At 35.5% G+C, this 14,149-nt stretch overlaps 1 protein-coding gene across 3 annotated transcripts; it reads left to right on the plus strand.

Moving 5' to 3' along the window:
- The first annotated feature begins 49 nt into the window (after nt 1-49).
- Nucleotides 50-14,149, plus strand: LOC117323566 (diphthine--ammonia ligase-like). Of its 3 annotated transcripts, none has more exons than XM_033878855.1 (17): nt 50-167; nt 365-456; nt 2,271-2,455; nt 2,901-2,974; nt 4,222-4,340; nt 4,701-4,765; nt 5,425-5,516; nt 6,102-6,195; nt 6,670-6,826; nt 7,794-7,910; nt 8,512-8,668; nt 9,206-9,353; nt 9,610-9,852; nt 10,152-10,284; nt 12,085-12,183; nt 13,128-13,292; nt 14,018-14,149. In XM_033878855.1, exons 1-17 carry the CDS (start codon nt 145-147, stop codon nt 14,122-14,124), a joined length of 2,070 nt encoding a protein of 689 aa, XP_033734746.1. In that variant the 5' UTR covers nt 50-144; the 3' UTR covers nt 14,125-14,149. The 3 variants fall into 3 exon arrangements, with proteins under 3 accessions (XP_033734746.1, XP_033734747.1, XP_033734748.1); XM_033878856.1 differs by having other exon boundaries at nt 8,533-8,668; XM_033878857.1 differs by having other exon boundaries at nt 79-167; nt 2,271-2,390.

Genomic DNA, 14,149 nt, shown 5'->3' on the forward strand with positions numbered 1-14,149 from the left:
CCATGTGAAACGTTTTATTAACCCAGATAATGTTTTGACGTGTACGGATTTTACGCATGCTCAAACCACTTTAGTTCCGGTGTAAACACGTGTGTACTTTCAAAATGTAAACAAGTTTTTCTGTTCAAGATTTCTTGAATAATCATGAAAACAGTAGCACTTATAAGGTAAGTAACAACAGATCCTTTTATGTTAAGTTATTTAGAACATGTGCGGCACTGTTTATCAAAGTTATTTACCTGTTTACAAGTTATTGATAAGCTTTTAACCACACCTTTATGTTCAGATGCTGTAATCAAAGACTGTAATCAAATAATGTTGATCATATGATTTAACTTTTGCTCTTTTCTATTCTTTTGTCCAGCGGTGGCAAGGACAGTTGCTACAACATGATCCAGTGTGTAGCGGAAGGACATGAGATTGTAGCACTAGCAAACCTCAGACCTGCTGTTAAGGGTATATAATATATTCAACCTTTAATACTATTGGCTCTGTGTGTCTAAGTAAAACAGATGTTAAACTTGAATGAACCCACTACAAATTTAACATTGTGAAAGGGTTTTTCGAGAATATGTTTTATGATGTGGAATTGATCAATGGAGATATGCAGTCTATAATTCCTAGTAAAGAGAACTGGACTAGTATAGACTGAGTTTGGAGGCCGTGGGTCCAAGTCCTCTGAGGCTGGCTGTTAATTTCCTCTCGATCTGCTCTTTTATTTTAACCCAACTAAATGTACCCGTGAAAGGTGGTATAGAGTCTCCTGTGTGTCTTTAGGGTCTGAGACTTTATTGAAGGAGGATGAGGAGTGTAGCGGAACTGGACTTAGCTGAACTTGGTGGCCAGTTTTAACTCGAATGGTTAGCATCTGTCTAGAGTTCAGGTTCCAGGTTTGAGTCCTAGTAAGGTCATTGCATTTTCCATCAATTACACCAAAATTGAAAAAGTGACCATCATGAAGCAGAAACTAATTAACTTATTAGTTGCAATTTGAGTCGAATATACATCCCTGCACGAAGTCTTACCGAAAGCCAAGAAAATACCTGGTAGTTGGATTTTTGAAAAGAAAACTCAAAATTGTATCAATCTGATTAAAATCATCTGTTAATGGCTCCATTGACTTCGTACTATGCCAGTACACCTGGCATAGAACAAAGTCAATGGAGCCATGAACAGATGATTTTAATCAGATTGAAATTGTAGTCAGGAAACTAACAGATGCAAAAGCATGCAAAAAATGCCTTGGTAAGATCCAACTTAATACTGTTCCATTACAGTCCTCACACACCAAAAAACTGAAGAAAACATTGAAACGGTGCAAAGAAGGATGAAAGAAAATACTGATTACAATGCCAATTATTCTCAGCAGTGTCCTCCATATATTACAAGAGCAGTTAGACTAGGACCCTTTAGAACATAGGTGAAACAAAGCTATGGTGACCAATACAGACCAGGCTATACAAAATCAGAAATTATATGAATGTAGACATAAATTAGACAAATCAAATCCTTAATCACTTAAAGACACACACTAGATTAGCCAACCAATACCATCTTATTTCACTAAAACAGAATATTACAAGTTCTGTTTTTTGACATTAGGTCCCCATCTGGAACTCTCTTCTTCCAAACATTTTCATTTTTCTGACTCTATGCCTCAATGTAAAAACACATTGGGGTCACCTGTTGAACAAGATTTTCTTTGGGTACTGGCTTCTTCCCAAAGTAAGACACCTCACAAGCTTAATTGTGATTAATGTATGTTGGTAAAACTAGTTTTGTAATTTTTGTAAAATAGATAAAGTTAACTTCTTTTTAATATATATGGTATCAAATCATCAAGGCTTCAAAAGTATCTGAATTTTTGTTGTTTTAGTTTTCAATACAATTTGTCTTATGTTTTGATTCCATATGATTCAAAATTTCATTATAATCATCATGTTATTTGATTAGAATTTGATCTTAGCAATGTATCCGTGTATTTTCAGGATTTTTACTACCGTCAGGATAGGAATTGTATTGACTCTTCAAGCTATTACATAACTACTAAGTATTTTTTGGAGTAGTGTAGAATGTAGCATAGATGTAAAATGTTACGGATATCAACAACTGGACCTAGCTTTGTGTTTTCACCAGACTGAAACTATATTGTATGCTAAATATATAAAAAGATCATCTACTATTTTTAAATTGAAACTTTGTGGCATAATCAATGTATGAGCCTGATGTCCTTATAACAATGACACCAATAAATAATATTTTTTACTCAGATGAGATGGACAGCTACATGTATCAGACAGTGGGACACCATGCTATAGACCTATATGCTGAAGCCATGGGCCTACCTCTGTATAGACACACTATCCAGGGTGTGGCCAAAGAGACAGGAGGTGACTATGTCCCCACCCCCCAGGACGAGGTTGAGGACCTGTTGGTACTTTTACAGAAAGTTCAGGTTAATGATGAGTTCAATTTGTAATTATTTATATCAATACCTGAAAGGTGTTTTCAAAGAGTTATTGATAATTAACTTTTAAATCAGTGTTGAAATGACCGACATTTTGTTTATACTTCATTAGTCACAGTAAATAGTCTTCCTAAATAACAAGTTTTTGTATGGTTCCATACAATAGACATGTACATTGTGTAAAGCTTTTCAAATAGAATGAGGGAGAGCTACGTTTTGTCTATCTTTTTCTTAATATTTGATCATATATGTGGTCAAATCAAGACTTTTTTTCAGAAGTGAAATTGTGAAATACAAAATAATAAAGTGTGTTATAACAGTAAGTATTCAAATGAAAAATTATTCTATTTCTTTAGAAAAAAATAATGAAATTTTATAACCTTATATATATAAGTTTATATATTAAGATGTTGATGTGATTTTGTATGAACAGAAAGAGATTGAAATAGAGGCTGTGTCGGTCGGTGCTATACTGTCTAACTACCAGAGGGTTCGTGTGGAGAATGTGTGAGTAGATAAATGTCTTAATGTAATCATATCTATACTTAACAATGAAAGTAGACTGATTGATCAGTAGTCTTACACATCATTAAACTGGTTAAGTTGATTTGGATATTCTGTATTGTTTTTTACCTTTGTAACCCTGGTAAATACTAGCCAAAATATACCGCTTGGCTGGAGAGATCTTCTCTTTAGCTTGATCGGTTGAGCATAAGACTAGTAAGCCGGAGGTCCATGGTTCGATCCCCAGCAGAAACAGTGATTTAAATTTAATTAATCATGCGCTCTGTTGCACCTTGACTGTTTAACACCTCAGTGAAGTAGAGAGTCTATCTGAAAAGTCCAGTCCATTTGATAACAATTTCCTACACTTAACACAGCAGTGTACAGTACATACACTGGTCATTTGTCTGATGAAGGTGACAAGTCATTGAAATGTCACATATAAAAATCAAATACTCATTATAATGTACATAGAGGAAATTGAATGGTTTCCCGTTTGATATAACATATATTTCATGAGTATGACAGAATATCAATATTTTTACGGGTGCGAAGCACGCATGAAAAATATCGAAATATTCTGTCATAGAGTGAAATATATGTTATATTTAACAGGAAACCATTCAATTTTCTTTTTATTGCATTTCATAAACTTAAAAACAAAATTAAAAACATCGAAAAGTTAAGTAAAAAAGTGTGGGAATCGGTAATGACATCATCTCTTTGTGACGTTACTCCACGTCAACTTGACGGCGCCATTTTAAAAGGACTGATCAGCACAATTTAAGTGTTTTCTGCTGTTATCGGAGAATCTGTGCGTGAATAGCTAACATGAAGTGAGTATTTTGTCAAAAAAGAGTCAGAATATTTCAGAAATACAGCAAAATAACCAATTTATCTATCTCCGCTTCAATTGGAAAAATCAGCAAGTTTCAACAAGGTGAATACAAAGGTCCACTCTGATTGGTCAAAAACGGAAAACTTATATTTTCACTGCAAAATCTTATACTTGTATTTGCAGTGAAAATATAAGTTTAATTAGTTTGATCAGCTTCTATATTTCACTGGCAAAAATGCAACAAAAAAGTCTATTTACATACATACTGCACTAACCGAAGAGAATGTTTCATGCCATCTATCTGTGTTTGAAACAGATGTGAAACTGCATGAAGAAAAATTATGGTAATCAATTTAGAACAGTGAGGACAAACTTTTTTAAAAGTTCAAAATTTTCTTTATTACTTTTCCAGATGTCAGAGACTAGGCCTTACAAGTTTGGCGTATCTATGGCGACGGGACCAGGCAGAACTCCTCAACGAGATGATTGGATGTGGTGTTACAGCCGTCTTGATCAAAGTGGCATCTCTAGGTAGGAACCTCTTTCTGATAGGAGATGATAAGTAGCATCACAGAGGAGGGCATTCTGTTTGTCATAGATATATTTCTCATTGTAGATATATGCTAATTTGTTGGTGGTAATTTGACCAGGTGACTTTGCAAATGACTATTATTTTATATACCTGGTATACACTGGTTTCAATAATGTGTTTTCTATGTATCAAACATTTCTTACTGGTACAGTGGTCCCCCTATTTACGACCACTCTCAAGAACGACCACTCCTTGTATGCGACCAAGTTTCTTGTTCACCAACGTTTTTCAATTCGTTTTAGTTTGAAGATTATCCCCAGTAACTGAATTTAAATCATCGTGTGTTTTGTTTGGTTTAGGTTTAGATCCTAAGAAGCACTTAGGGAAAACTTTAGCAGAGATGCAACCTGAACTTCACAGAATGGTAATTTATACCTGTTACTTAGATCAATTTAAGCTTGCTTAACTCCTTACATCTTTGGAAATTGTTTCAGTTATTCATTTGCTGTATGGAAGTGTTGTATGGGAAATATAATTGATTAGGTGATGTCTAAGTCTGATTACCTGTTTGAGTATAAAGGGATTTAGATTGATCTTGTTTTGTTTGACAGGTGGGTGATTATATTTCTTTTATGAATATCCATGTTATCTGAATTACATATTTTGACCTTACCCCAGTAACATATTCTTTGCTATCAAATTTTTGTTATGATTTTTATTAGTCCCTTACTGGTGAAATCAGGGAGGCTATAAGTTTCCCTTCCTTATGTAGGTACATATATATATGTAACACCAAAGTTTGTCATCACTCTTTCACAATTTCATTCCTTGAGGGATTTTGAACCAACTTCACACAATGGGACAAAGTCATGATCACTGTTAACATTTTTAGTGGGGCTGGTAGGAGACATGTATTGGTTTAGCAACACCCAGTCTGTTTGTTTTCAAACATCAATTAATCTCCAAGCTACATGCAGTCGAAACTCATAATTAATTATGCTTCAAAAATCATCCTGTACACAGATTTTACTATGAATATCTAAAACCTGCTGGTCCTGAATATTATGTTTGTTGGTTTTGTAGCACACCAAGTTTCAGCTGAACGTGTGTGGAGAAGGAGGAGAGTATGAAACCTTTACCCTGGACTGTCCGCTGTTTAAAAAGAGAATTGTGTTGTAGGTTTGAAATACTAAATCCTATAAAACAAAATCACTCTTCAATCTTTAACAGTGCTGATATCTACCATAAATATTGCCATAATATTTTTCATGAGGTTCAAAATTAAGTTTTCCTGAGAAGTGATATTTCTTGGATGGGGTTGGGGGGATACCATATTTGTCATCAAATAATACCCCTCCCCTATTGTAAAATTTCAGTACAGTTTGTGAACCACTTTCAGCTTACTATATTAAAATTGGTAATTCTGCAAAAATGAATGGGACTTAGCTTATTTGTGGACAGGGGCTTATGAGGAGAAAAGTAGGATTTTCAGATTAACTTCGTAGCTATAGGAAACAATTCATAATGGTGATTTATATTATTAGAAAATATCATGTTATGTATCAAATCCAATTGATATCTGCCATTATCTCCTTGTATACAGTAAAAACAAGTACAGGTAAGTGTTCCATTGTATTCAAAGAGATATGAATGCAATAGCACATTTTTAGTTTCCAGTAATATGATTTTAATGAAAATCAATAGCACATTTTTAGTTTCCAGTAATATGATTTTAATGAAAATGTCCATAATGTCTACAGGGACGACCCGGAAATGGTGATCCACTCTGACGATGCATTTTCACCTGTAGGATACCTGAATCTGAAGAAAGCACACCTGGAGGACAAAGAGACAGTCAGTATCCTAGAAATTTAGAGCAGCTATACAACTTTGTGGTGATGTGTATCAAATTCATTATGTTGTGAAATCAGTATGTGTACAGATGTGAGGCCAAAAATCACACAATTTCCTTTTACTGCATTAAAGATCACACGAGCAAAATATATTACAAATAGTTTGTCACAATCTATTTATTTAAGCATTGATGTCATTGTCAAAAAATTGTTTGCAAACTGTATGAATCCACGTAATCTCAACCAATCAGAAAGCCGCATGCTGCGTACAAACACTGGACAATTAATTATACTGATATGAATTTGAAGAAGTTTGATGCAAAATTTAATTGTTGCATTTCATGCAATCTAATTAAAATTAGATTTTTATTATCCACTTGATAAACTCTGTATGAACAGAGTTTACAGAGTGGATAATGAAATCTGATTTTTTTTTTAAATACAATTTTTACCAAATTAAGACATTGTTGTTCAGGATATTGAAATGAGCCAGCATGAAAGGATTCAGGGTTTACACATGAGGACCAGTGTGGATGTGTACCATGATCTCCTACAGGAAGGGGAGGACGATATGTGTGACAATATACCTGTGGAGAGTAGTCCTCACATTGGTAACAATGACATCATACCAGGTGAGAATGGCTGTCACATTGTGCAGTTATTGTATGAATTCCATGTAAAATCATTGGAGAGATACACGATCATTTAATAAAGACTTTTTACACCTTTTATGAGCACTAGTTAGTTTGCAGTAGGACATATGAGTTGTAATGCAGTATTGAATTTGTGTAATAGGAGTGGAAAAATGCACGGCCAGACCGGGGTTCGAACCCGGGACCTCCGAACACTAGCCGGATGCTCTGCCGATTGAGCTACCTGGTCGCCGATGATCGACCCGGTCCAGTTCCGCTACACTCTTCCCTCCCTTTTTTTAAGTCTTCGACCCAGAAGACTTCACAACCCAGGTTCGGGTATCCCCTTGTCAAGTATTCACCTCACTTGAAACAAGGTTTGGTCACGGCACCAAATGTAATAGGAGTGGAAAAATGCACGGCCAGACCGGGGTTCGAAACCCGGGACCTCCAAACACTAGCCGGATGCTCTACCGATTGAGCTACCTGGTCGCCGATGATCGACCCGGTCCAGTTCCGCTACACTTTGAGATGGCTATGTTGCTGTGATATAGCGGTATACAGAAATGTATATATATTTTTAAAAAATTCAATCTTAGACTACAATAGGATGAGTGAAAATACTAATCATCCCCTGTTATAACACTTTAAGATTTTAAACTAATGTAGGTTTTAGGTTCTTGCATTGATTTACAGTGGTTTGTATTGCTTGTGTTAAATGTGGTATCTGTCACTCAGCTGACGGAGCATGCTTCTTTGGCTCAGGAGGTAGAGTCAGCTTATCACGACGGAGACCCAGGTTCAATTCCTGTCAGGGTGCTCGGCAGGAATGTGTTTTTCCGTGGTCTTTCACACAAAGAAAAAACCACAAAAATAACAACAAAGTTAAAAACATTCATGAACATTATAACATTGCTAGTGTTTGTTTTTTCATGACAGCCATTATAATATTGGATTTACATTCCAGATGAGTTTAACCTGTCAGTTAAAAGTATGGGTAAAAACTTATGGGTGACTGGCGTGGTTGCTAGGGGTGACACTGACATACAGGAGGCCACAAGGGCAGCAATGGAGCAGGTCAAAGGTCAGTTAACAATGGTACAGCAATATGCGTTGTGAAGATTGTTAGAACAAGCAAAATCCTGTGTATGATGACCTGAATACAGATGTACTTCTGTAATGTTACTGTAAACCAACTTATTTTCGTGTGCGATTAATTCTAGTGTATTTCGTGGGCAATTAATTCTAGTGTATTTTGTGTGCGATTTATTCTAGTGTATTTTGTGGGCAATTAAATTTATTGAAAATTAATTGCTGCAAAATTGTTTCAATCACCAGTTCACGCAACATTAAATTGCCACGAAAAAGTCTTTAGACATGAAAACGCAAAATTAAATCTCTGCGAAAATACAGTATCACATGTGGCTGATTGCCTTTCTATGGTTACATATACCATATGTAATTACCGGTAATTGCTTGTGTATAAATACTTGTATGTGATTACCTACATATATCTCAATACATATATTAAATTATCTGAAATTACCTGTATCTGATGTTCTGTGTACGATTACATTTATGTTATTATCTTTATTTGTGTATGAATACATTTGTGTGATTACCTATGTCTAATTGTATGAATACATTTGGTTACCTATTAAGTTATCATATCCACCTGTTTGTAGATCTATATATTTACTTACTAGCTGCCATTTCTGATGTGGGCAAAGACTGGGAGATGTCTAAATTGGCCTTGGTTTGTCTGTATGTACAGAGAATGGAAGATTTTGCCAAAGTTAACTCTGTCTACAAGACATATTTTGAATTAAACCCACCTGTCAGGTATGTCATCATTTACCAGAATAGAGATCAATTTTAAGTTTTTAATTATCTAGCCAATCATAATTAACCTTTATAGTGTCCTTTATGAAGCTGTTTTGGGGTCTAGTTTCATAAAACATGGCAGAACATGGGTATGAAGGATAAAGGGTCAAGGTCACCTCCTCTCACTTTAGTGAATGGCATGACTGAATGTTACCTTAGGGCTTTTCCAGTAATATATATATCCAATAGGACTCCAGAAAAAATGAAATTGTATGCATGGTGTGTACTGGGAAAAAGCAGCTCAAAGCAGAATACTGTTTGAATTTAATCACTTGTTTGACAAACCTATGAGTCCTCCTATTGGAAAGATATTTTACTAGAATAGCCCTTATGTGTTTTTATGAATTATTTCAAATTTAAATTATTTTCAAATTTTTTTTTGGGCCCTTATTTTAAACATAAATGCTATTCCCAAAGAACATTTGGTAAACTACTAAATTATCACAATTAAGGATATATGTCACATCTGTACGTTTGAAATTTTTTTTTTTTCAGAGTTTGTGTTCAAGCATCACTTCCAAAGAACATTGCTTTACTCATGGACTGTTACGGCTGTAAGACAGCAGACCGCACTACCATGCATGTACAGGGAATATCTCACTGGGCCCCAGCTAACATAGGACCTTACAGTCAGGCTGTCACTGTAAGTTTGGTATTGTTTAATGTCCTATCAACAGCTATTGTAACTTACTTTTTTAGTACCTGATAACCCTTTCACCCCTTCTCTTCTGACCATATTGGACTTCAAATTATGAACGAATGGTTGAGTCCATTAAAGTTTCTTAAGGTTGAAAGGGTTAAGGACAGTCACAGCAAATCACTAAACAGTATTTATAGAACATTACTTGTTGCAATGTTATACTATACTGTTATAACTCTGAGTTTTTATTTTACACCAGGTGGATGGTAGAATCTTTGTAGCAGGCCAGATTGCCATGGTGCCAGGGTCATTGAAAATCATACAGGGAGGTATAACCACAGAGAGTCGTCTTTCCTTGCGACATGTTGGACGTGTCCTAGATGCTCAGAGTTCGGGATGTGCCCTGACTGATGTGGTGAATGTTGTCTGTTATATCACCTCCCATAGCTACATGGACATAGCCAAGCAGGAGTGGACCAGAGCTCTAGCAGCTTGTCATGAGGTGGGCATCAGGTGATAAAGTGTAAATCATCGTCCTTTTTCAGGAAATTTATGAGGAGATGAAATTCATTTTTTTTTCATGAATATTACTCTCATAGATCAATTTTGGGATTTCAAGTACTTGTCATAATAAGTTATCTACAAGCTAAGTTAATGAAATAAATTAAATGCAGTATGAGTGATGTGCATGAAGTAATATGGACATCATTACGGACATTTTATCTAGAGTTTAGGAGGTTAGAGGTTATGGTTACTGTCGTGTAAGGTTGATTAAATGAACGTCATCTTCTTTTTTTACAGAGTGATGACTCAGTTGTCCGTACAGACGGCATGTCCAGCCCATCCGTCATTTGTGTTGTCATCCCCTACTTACCACGGAATGCCAAGGTTGAGTGGCAGGTCACAGCCTTCACTCCAGGGACAGAGGTCAAAGGTTAGAGCACTGCTGTTTCAGCAAACGATTCGTATATTCTCAATTTATATATGATTTTACTGCAATATGTTAAATATCTTAATATTTAAATATTTAAAATACATTTGTATTGAAAATAGATGCAAAGATGGTTTTGCTTAATATAATATCAAATTCATTACAATCCTGAAAATCATTCATATTTTCTTACTGGTGAAAAAAGTTTATTGCTAAATAAGATAACTTTAAAATACGGTAAACCTCCAGTTAGTTCGAACAAAATTAAATAAATATTGACGAACCAGTTCGAATTATTCGAAATTATGCTTCAGAAAATAAGTGTGAGTTCGAACTATTCGAGTCAATATCGGCGAAAATCTTGGCAGAGTGAAATCATTAGACACAAACACATCCATCGTAAATCTGATACGTAACAACGGCGGTCTGAACAATGGCACATTTATAAGTTAGTAAAATGATAGTATTTTATTTAATTCAATGTTAATTGATCGTTAAACGTTCTTCATTTCACGATAATTATGATGGTTATTGCGCGAAGCCACTCGGTTAATGCGTAGCTACAGTAGGCCCCAAAACAGTACCGTACACGTTTCATTGTGACACAAAAGTTAAACATTTGTACAGTATAATCTTTGCATGGTTATATTTTTTATCTGAATCAAAAACTATCGCTATATTATTGTGATAAATGGTCTCTTTAATCAGAGACATATATACAGACTGTATATATGTCTCTGCTTTAATACATCTAAAGCAGTCTACATAACCTGTTGCGTTTATGAAAGCACTACTGTAAAAATAGGCGATATATGTTGGTAAAATTAGGTCAGAACATCAACATGTCTGCTTTTAAATATGCCCAGTCGTATCATCTACCAAACATAGTTGATACCTGCAAAATTATACATCACTAATTGGGACACCTGTGGATTGTTTTGACTTGATATGAATGCTCTTAACGTCACTCAGCACGATCGGGCAGCCGATCCTTTCAACTTTACCGCAAGCGACACCTCGCGTGGCCTGCTTACCTAGCGTGATATCGCAGGTTTTCAGGTAATACTTTGATTGGCAATACTTAAGATATGTCCAGTCACAATTAGATAATCATAATGCTAAGTTAACACTAGTTATATGTGAAAATACACGGATGATTTCTTAGTTTGCCATACAGCACGAATACAAATATCGCATGTTATTTATACATTGTCGGGGCCAAAATTTGCAATCAGCTGTCTCGTGCGTGGTGTATTTTGGAATGTAAAAAAAAACCTGAATTAACGCTAAAATATGTGGCATATATTAAATCACAGACGCATTCTAATGATCACGCATACAATCTAATAACCTAGCGCTAAACGTGCTTGCTGATTAAATTTAAATGTTGGCATTGGTCCGGTCATCGGGGCTGAGTCGTCGCGAGCTTTCAATGGAGTTTACGGGGGAAAAAATCTTACTTTACGTTCTTCATTTGACAAGTTCGAACTATCCGAAATGGTGTCAGTTATAAACAGCCAGAGGTCGAACTATTACTAGCTAAAAAATTATTGTTTTTCTAGAAAAAAATGTGTGTTCGAACTATCCGCCTGTTCGAATTAATCGGAGGTTTACCGTACTGCAGGATACTGATATATGATCAATAGAAAAAAACAACTTGAAATTTAGTGTTTAAAGAGGAAATCACAAAAGTTGCTTGATTCCTGACTTTACTGATAATGGAATATTTATGTATCTATAACTATTATTAGTAATACTGTAAACATTGTCAGTATATATGATTTCTTACCTCTTACTTTGTAGAATCCACAGAGAACTACAAATTTGGGGACTACTCCAGCACCATTAGATGTGTCACTTCCTGTGCAGGTATCCCAGGGTTCTCCTGTACAGGATACACAGGTAACATGAATCTCATATATACTTACACGACTGTCCTGTACCAGCACCTCTAGGTGTGTCACTTCCTGTGCAGGTATCCCAGGGTTCTCCTGTACAGGATACACAGGTAACATGAATCTTACACGACTGTCCTGTACCAGCATCTCTAGGTGTGTCACTTCCTGTGCAGGTATCCCAGGGTTCTCCTGTACAGGATACACAGGTAACTTGAATCTCATATATACTTACACGACTGTCCTGTACCAGCACCTCTAGGTGTGCCACTTCCTGTGCAGGTATCCCAGGGTTCTCCTGTACAGGATACACAGGCAACATGAATCTCGTATATACTTATACGACAGTCAGGTATCCCACAATTCTCCTCTGTAGATACAATGTAGCTCTCATATACTTACCATTTCAGCCAATATATATGAAAGCATCCTTACTCACACAACATTCTAATGGACTGCACAGATTTTTGGGTTTTGTACCGTGATTGTTGCTGTTTCACTAATTATTCATTTCATTTCAACATATTTTATTGGTGAACAATTGGATTGAACATCAGCTGGCTTAAGTCTATATCAAAGTTCTCTCCACTAATTATTAAAAAAAGCACCACTATTACTTGATTTAAATATATGTGGAATGTGATGTTTCAAGCACCTAGTGTGACATTTTTGACTGTGTAAACCTGCGTTGTTTTTGACAGTGTAAACTTGCAATGTTTTTGACAGATTTACCTGTGATGTTTTTGACAGTTTTACATATGACATTTTTGACTGTGTAATCCTGTTATGTTTCTGACAATATTTTACCTGTGATGTTTCTGACAATATTTTACCTGTGATGTTTCTGACAATATTTTACCTGTGATGTTTCTGACAATATTTTACCTGTGATGTTTCTGACAATATTTTACCTGTGATGTTTCTGACAATATTTTACCTGTGATATTTCAGACCTCAATGCCCCATCCCTACCAGATGACATGGGGGATGCTGTAAGATGTCTGTGTATGTGCTACAGAAAGGTCACCTCGTCTCTGTACCCTACAGAAGGATGTGTGCCCCCACTGAGGATATTCTACAGGTCCTCACAATATCGCTACGCTGAACTTTGTCAGGGTGAGTATAGCTATAAACAGTTGGTTTCCAGGCCATTATGCTGAACTTTGTCAGTGTGAGTATAGCTATAAACAGTTGGTTTCCAAGCCTGTTATCGCAACCTGTTCTATATAAAATAGAGGACCTGTATTATGGATATTTAAGCAGTGATAGTAAAAAAGTTTCATTAATTGTAGTAACATCTAAAATATATCCCTGTTTCAGATCCTACTTACCTATACTAAGAGAAACAAGAAATATCTTTAAAAAAAAAGATAAACAGCATAGTTTTAATGCTAGTGGTTATAATGTAAAACTGCTGGTGAAATAAATTAACGAACTAATAATACGTTTCAGCACGGTTAACAAAATTATATCAGTTTGAATAAATTTTGGTGATAATAAGACTGCATTTGAATCAGGAATATGATTTTATTAGTGTGTCATTTGAAAAGATACATCCACTTATTCTTCTTGCATTCAATCTTAACTTTGTTTCGTTTTTAACTGCATATCTGCAATTTGCATTTACCGCTACATTGACCAATCACATACTTCATCTTGACCAGTAACGCCACCTGTCCTGTCATATCCAGGATCAAAAGAATATTATTCGGCTATGCCGAAAAATACACCTTCCCTTACATAAATTTAAATGCCTGTGTAATGCAAAGTGAAATTCAGCACCCTGCTTATATATTTCAAGATGGTAACTTTGTTTGATTTTCTTTATGTCTTATTTTCAGCTTTCACTGCTGCTCTACAACAAGGCGGAGGAGAGCCAGTGAACTTTGCCCTTGTACCAGTGTCTGATCTACCTACTAGTCACTCTGTGTTCACCTATTGTCAATGACTTTAATAAAGAAAAAAGCTTTTAG

This window comes from Pecten maximus, chromosome 3, assembly GCF_902652985.1.
Source record: "Pecten maximus chromosome 3, xPecMax1.1, whole genome shotgun sequence".
Lineage (NCBI taxonomy): Eukaryota > Metazoa > Mollusca > Bivalvia > Pectinida > Pectinidae > Pecten > Pecten maximus.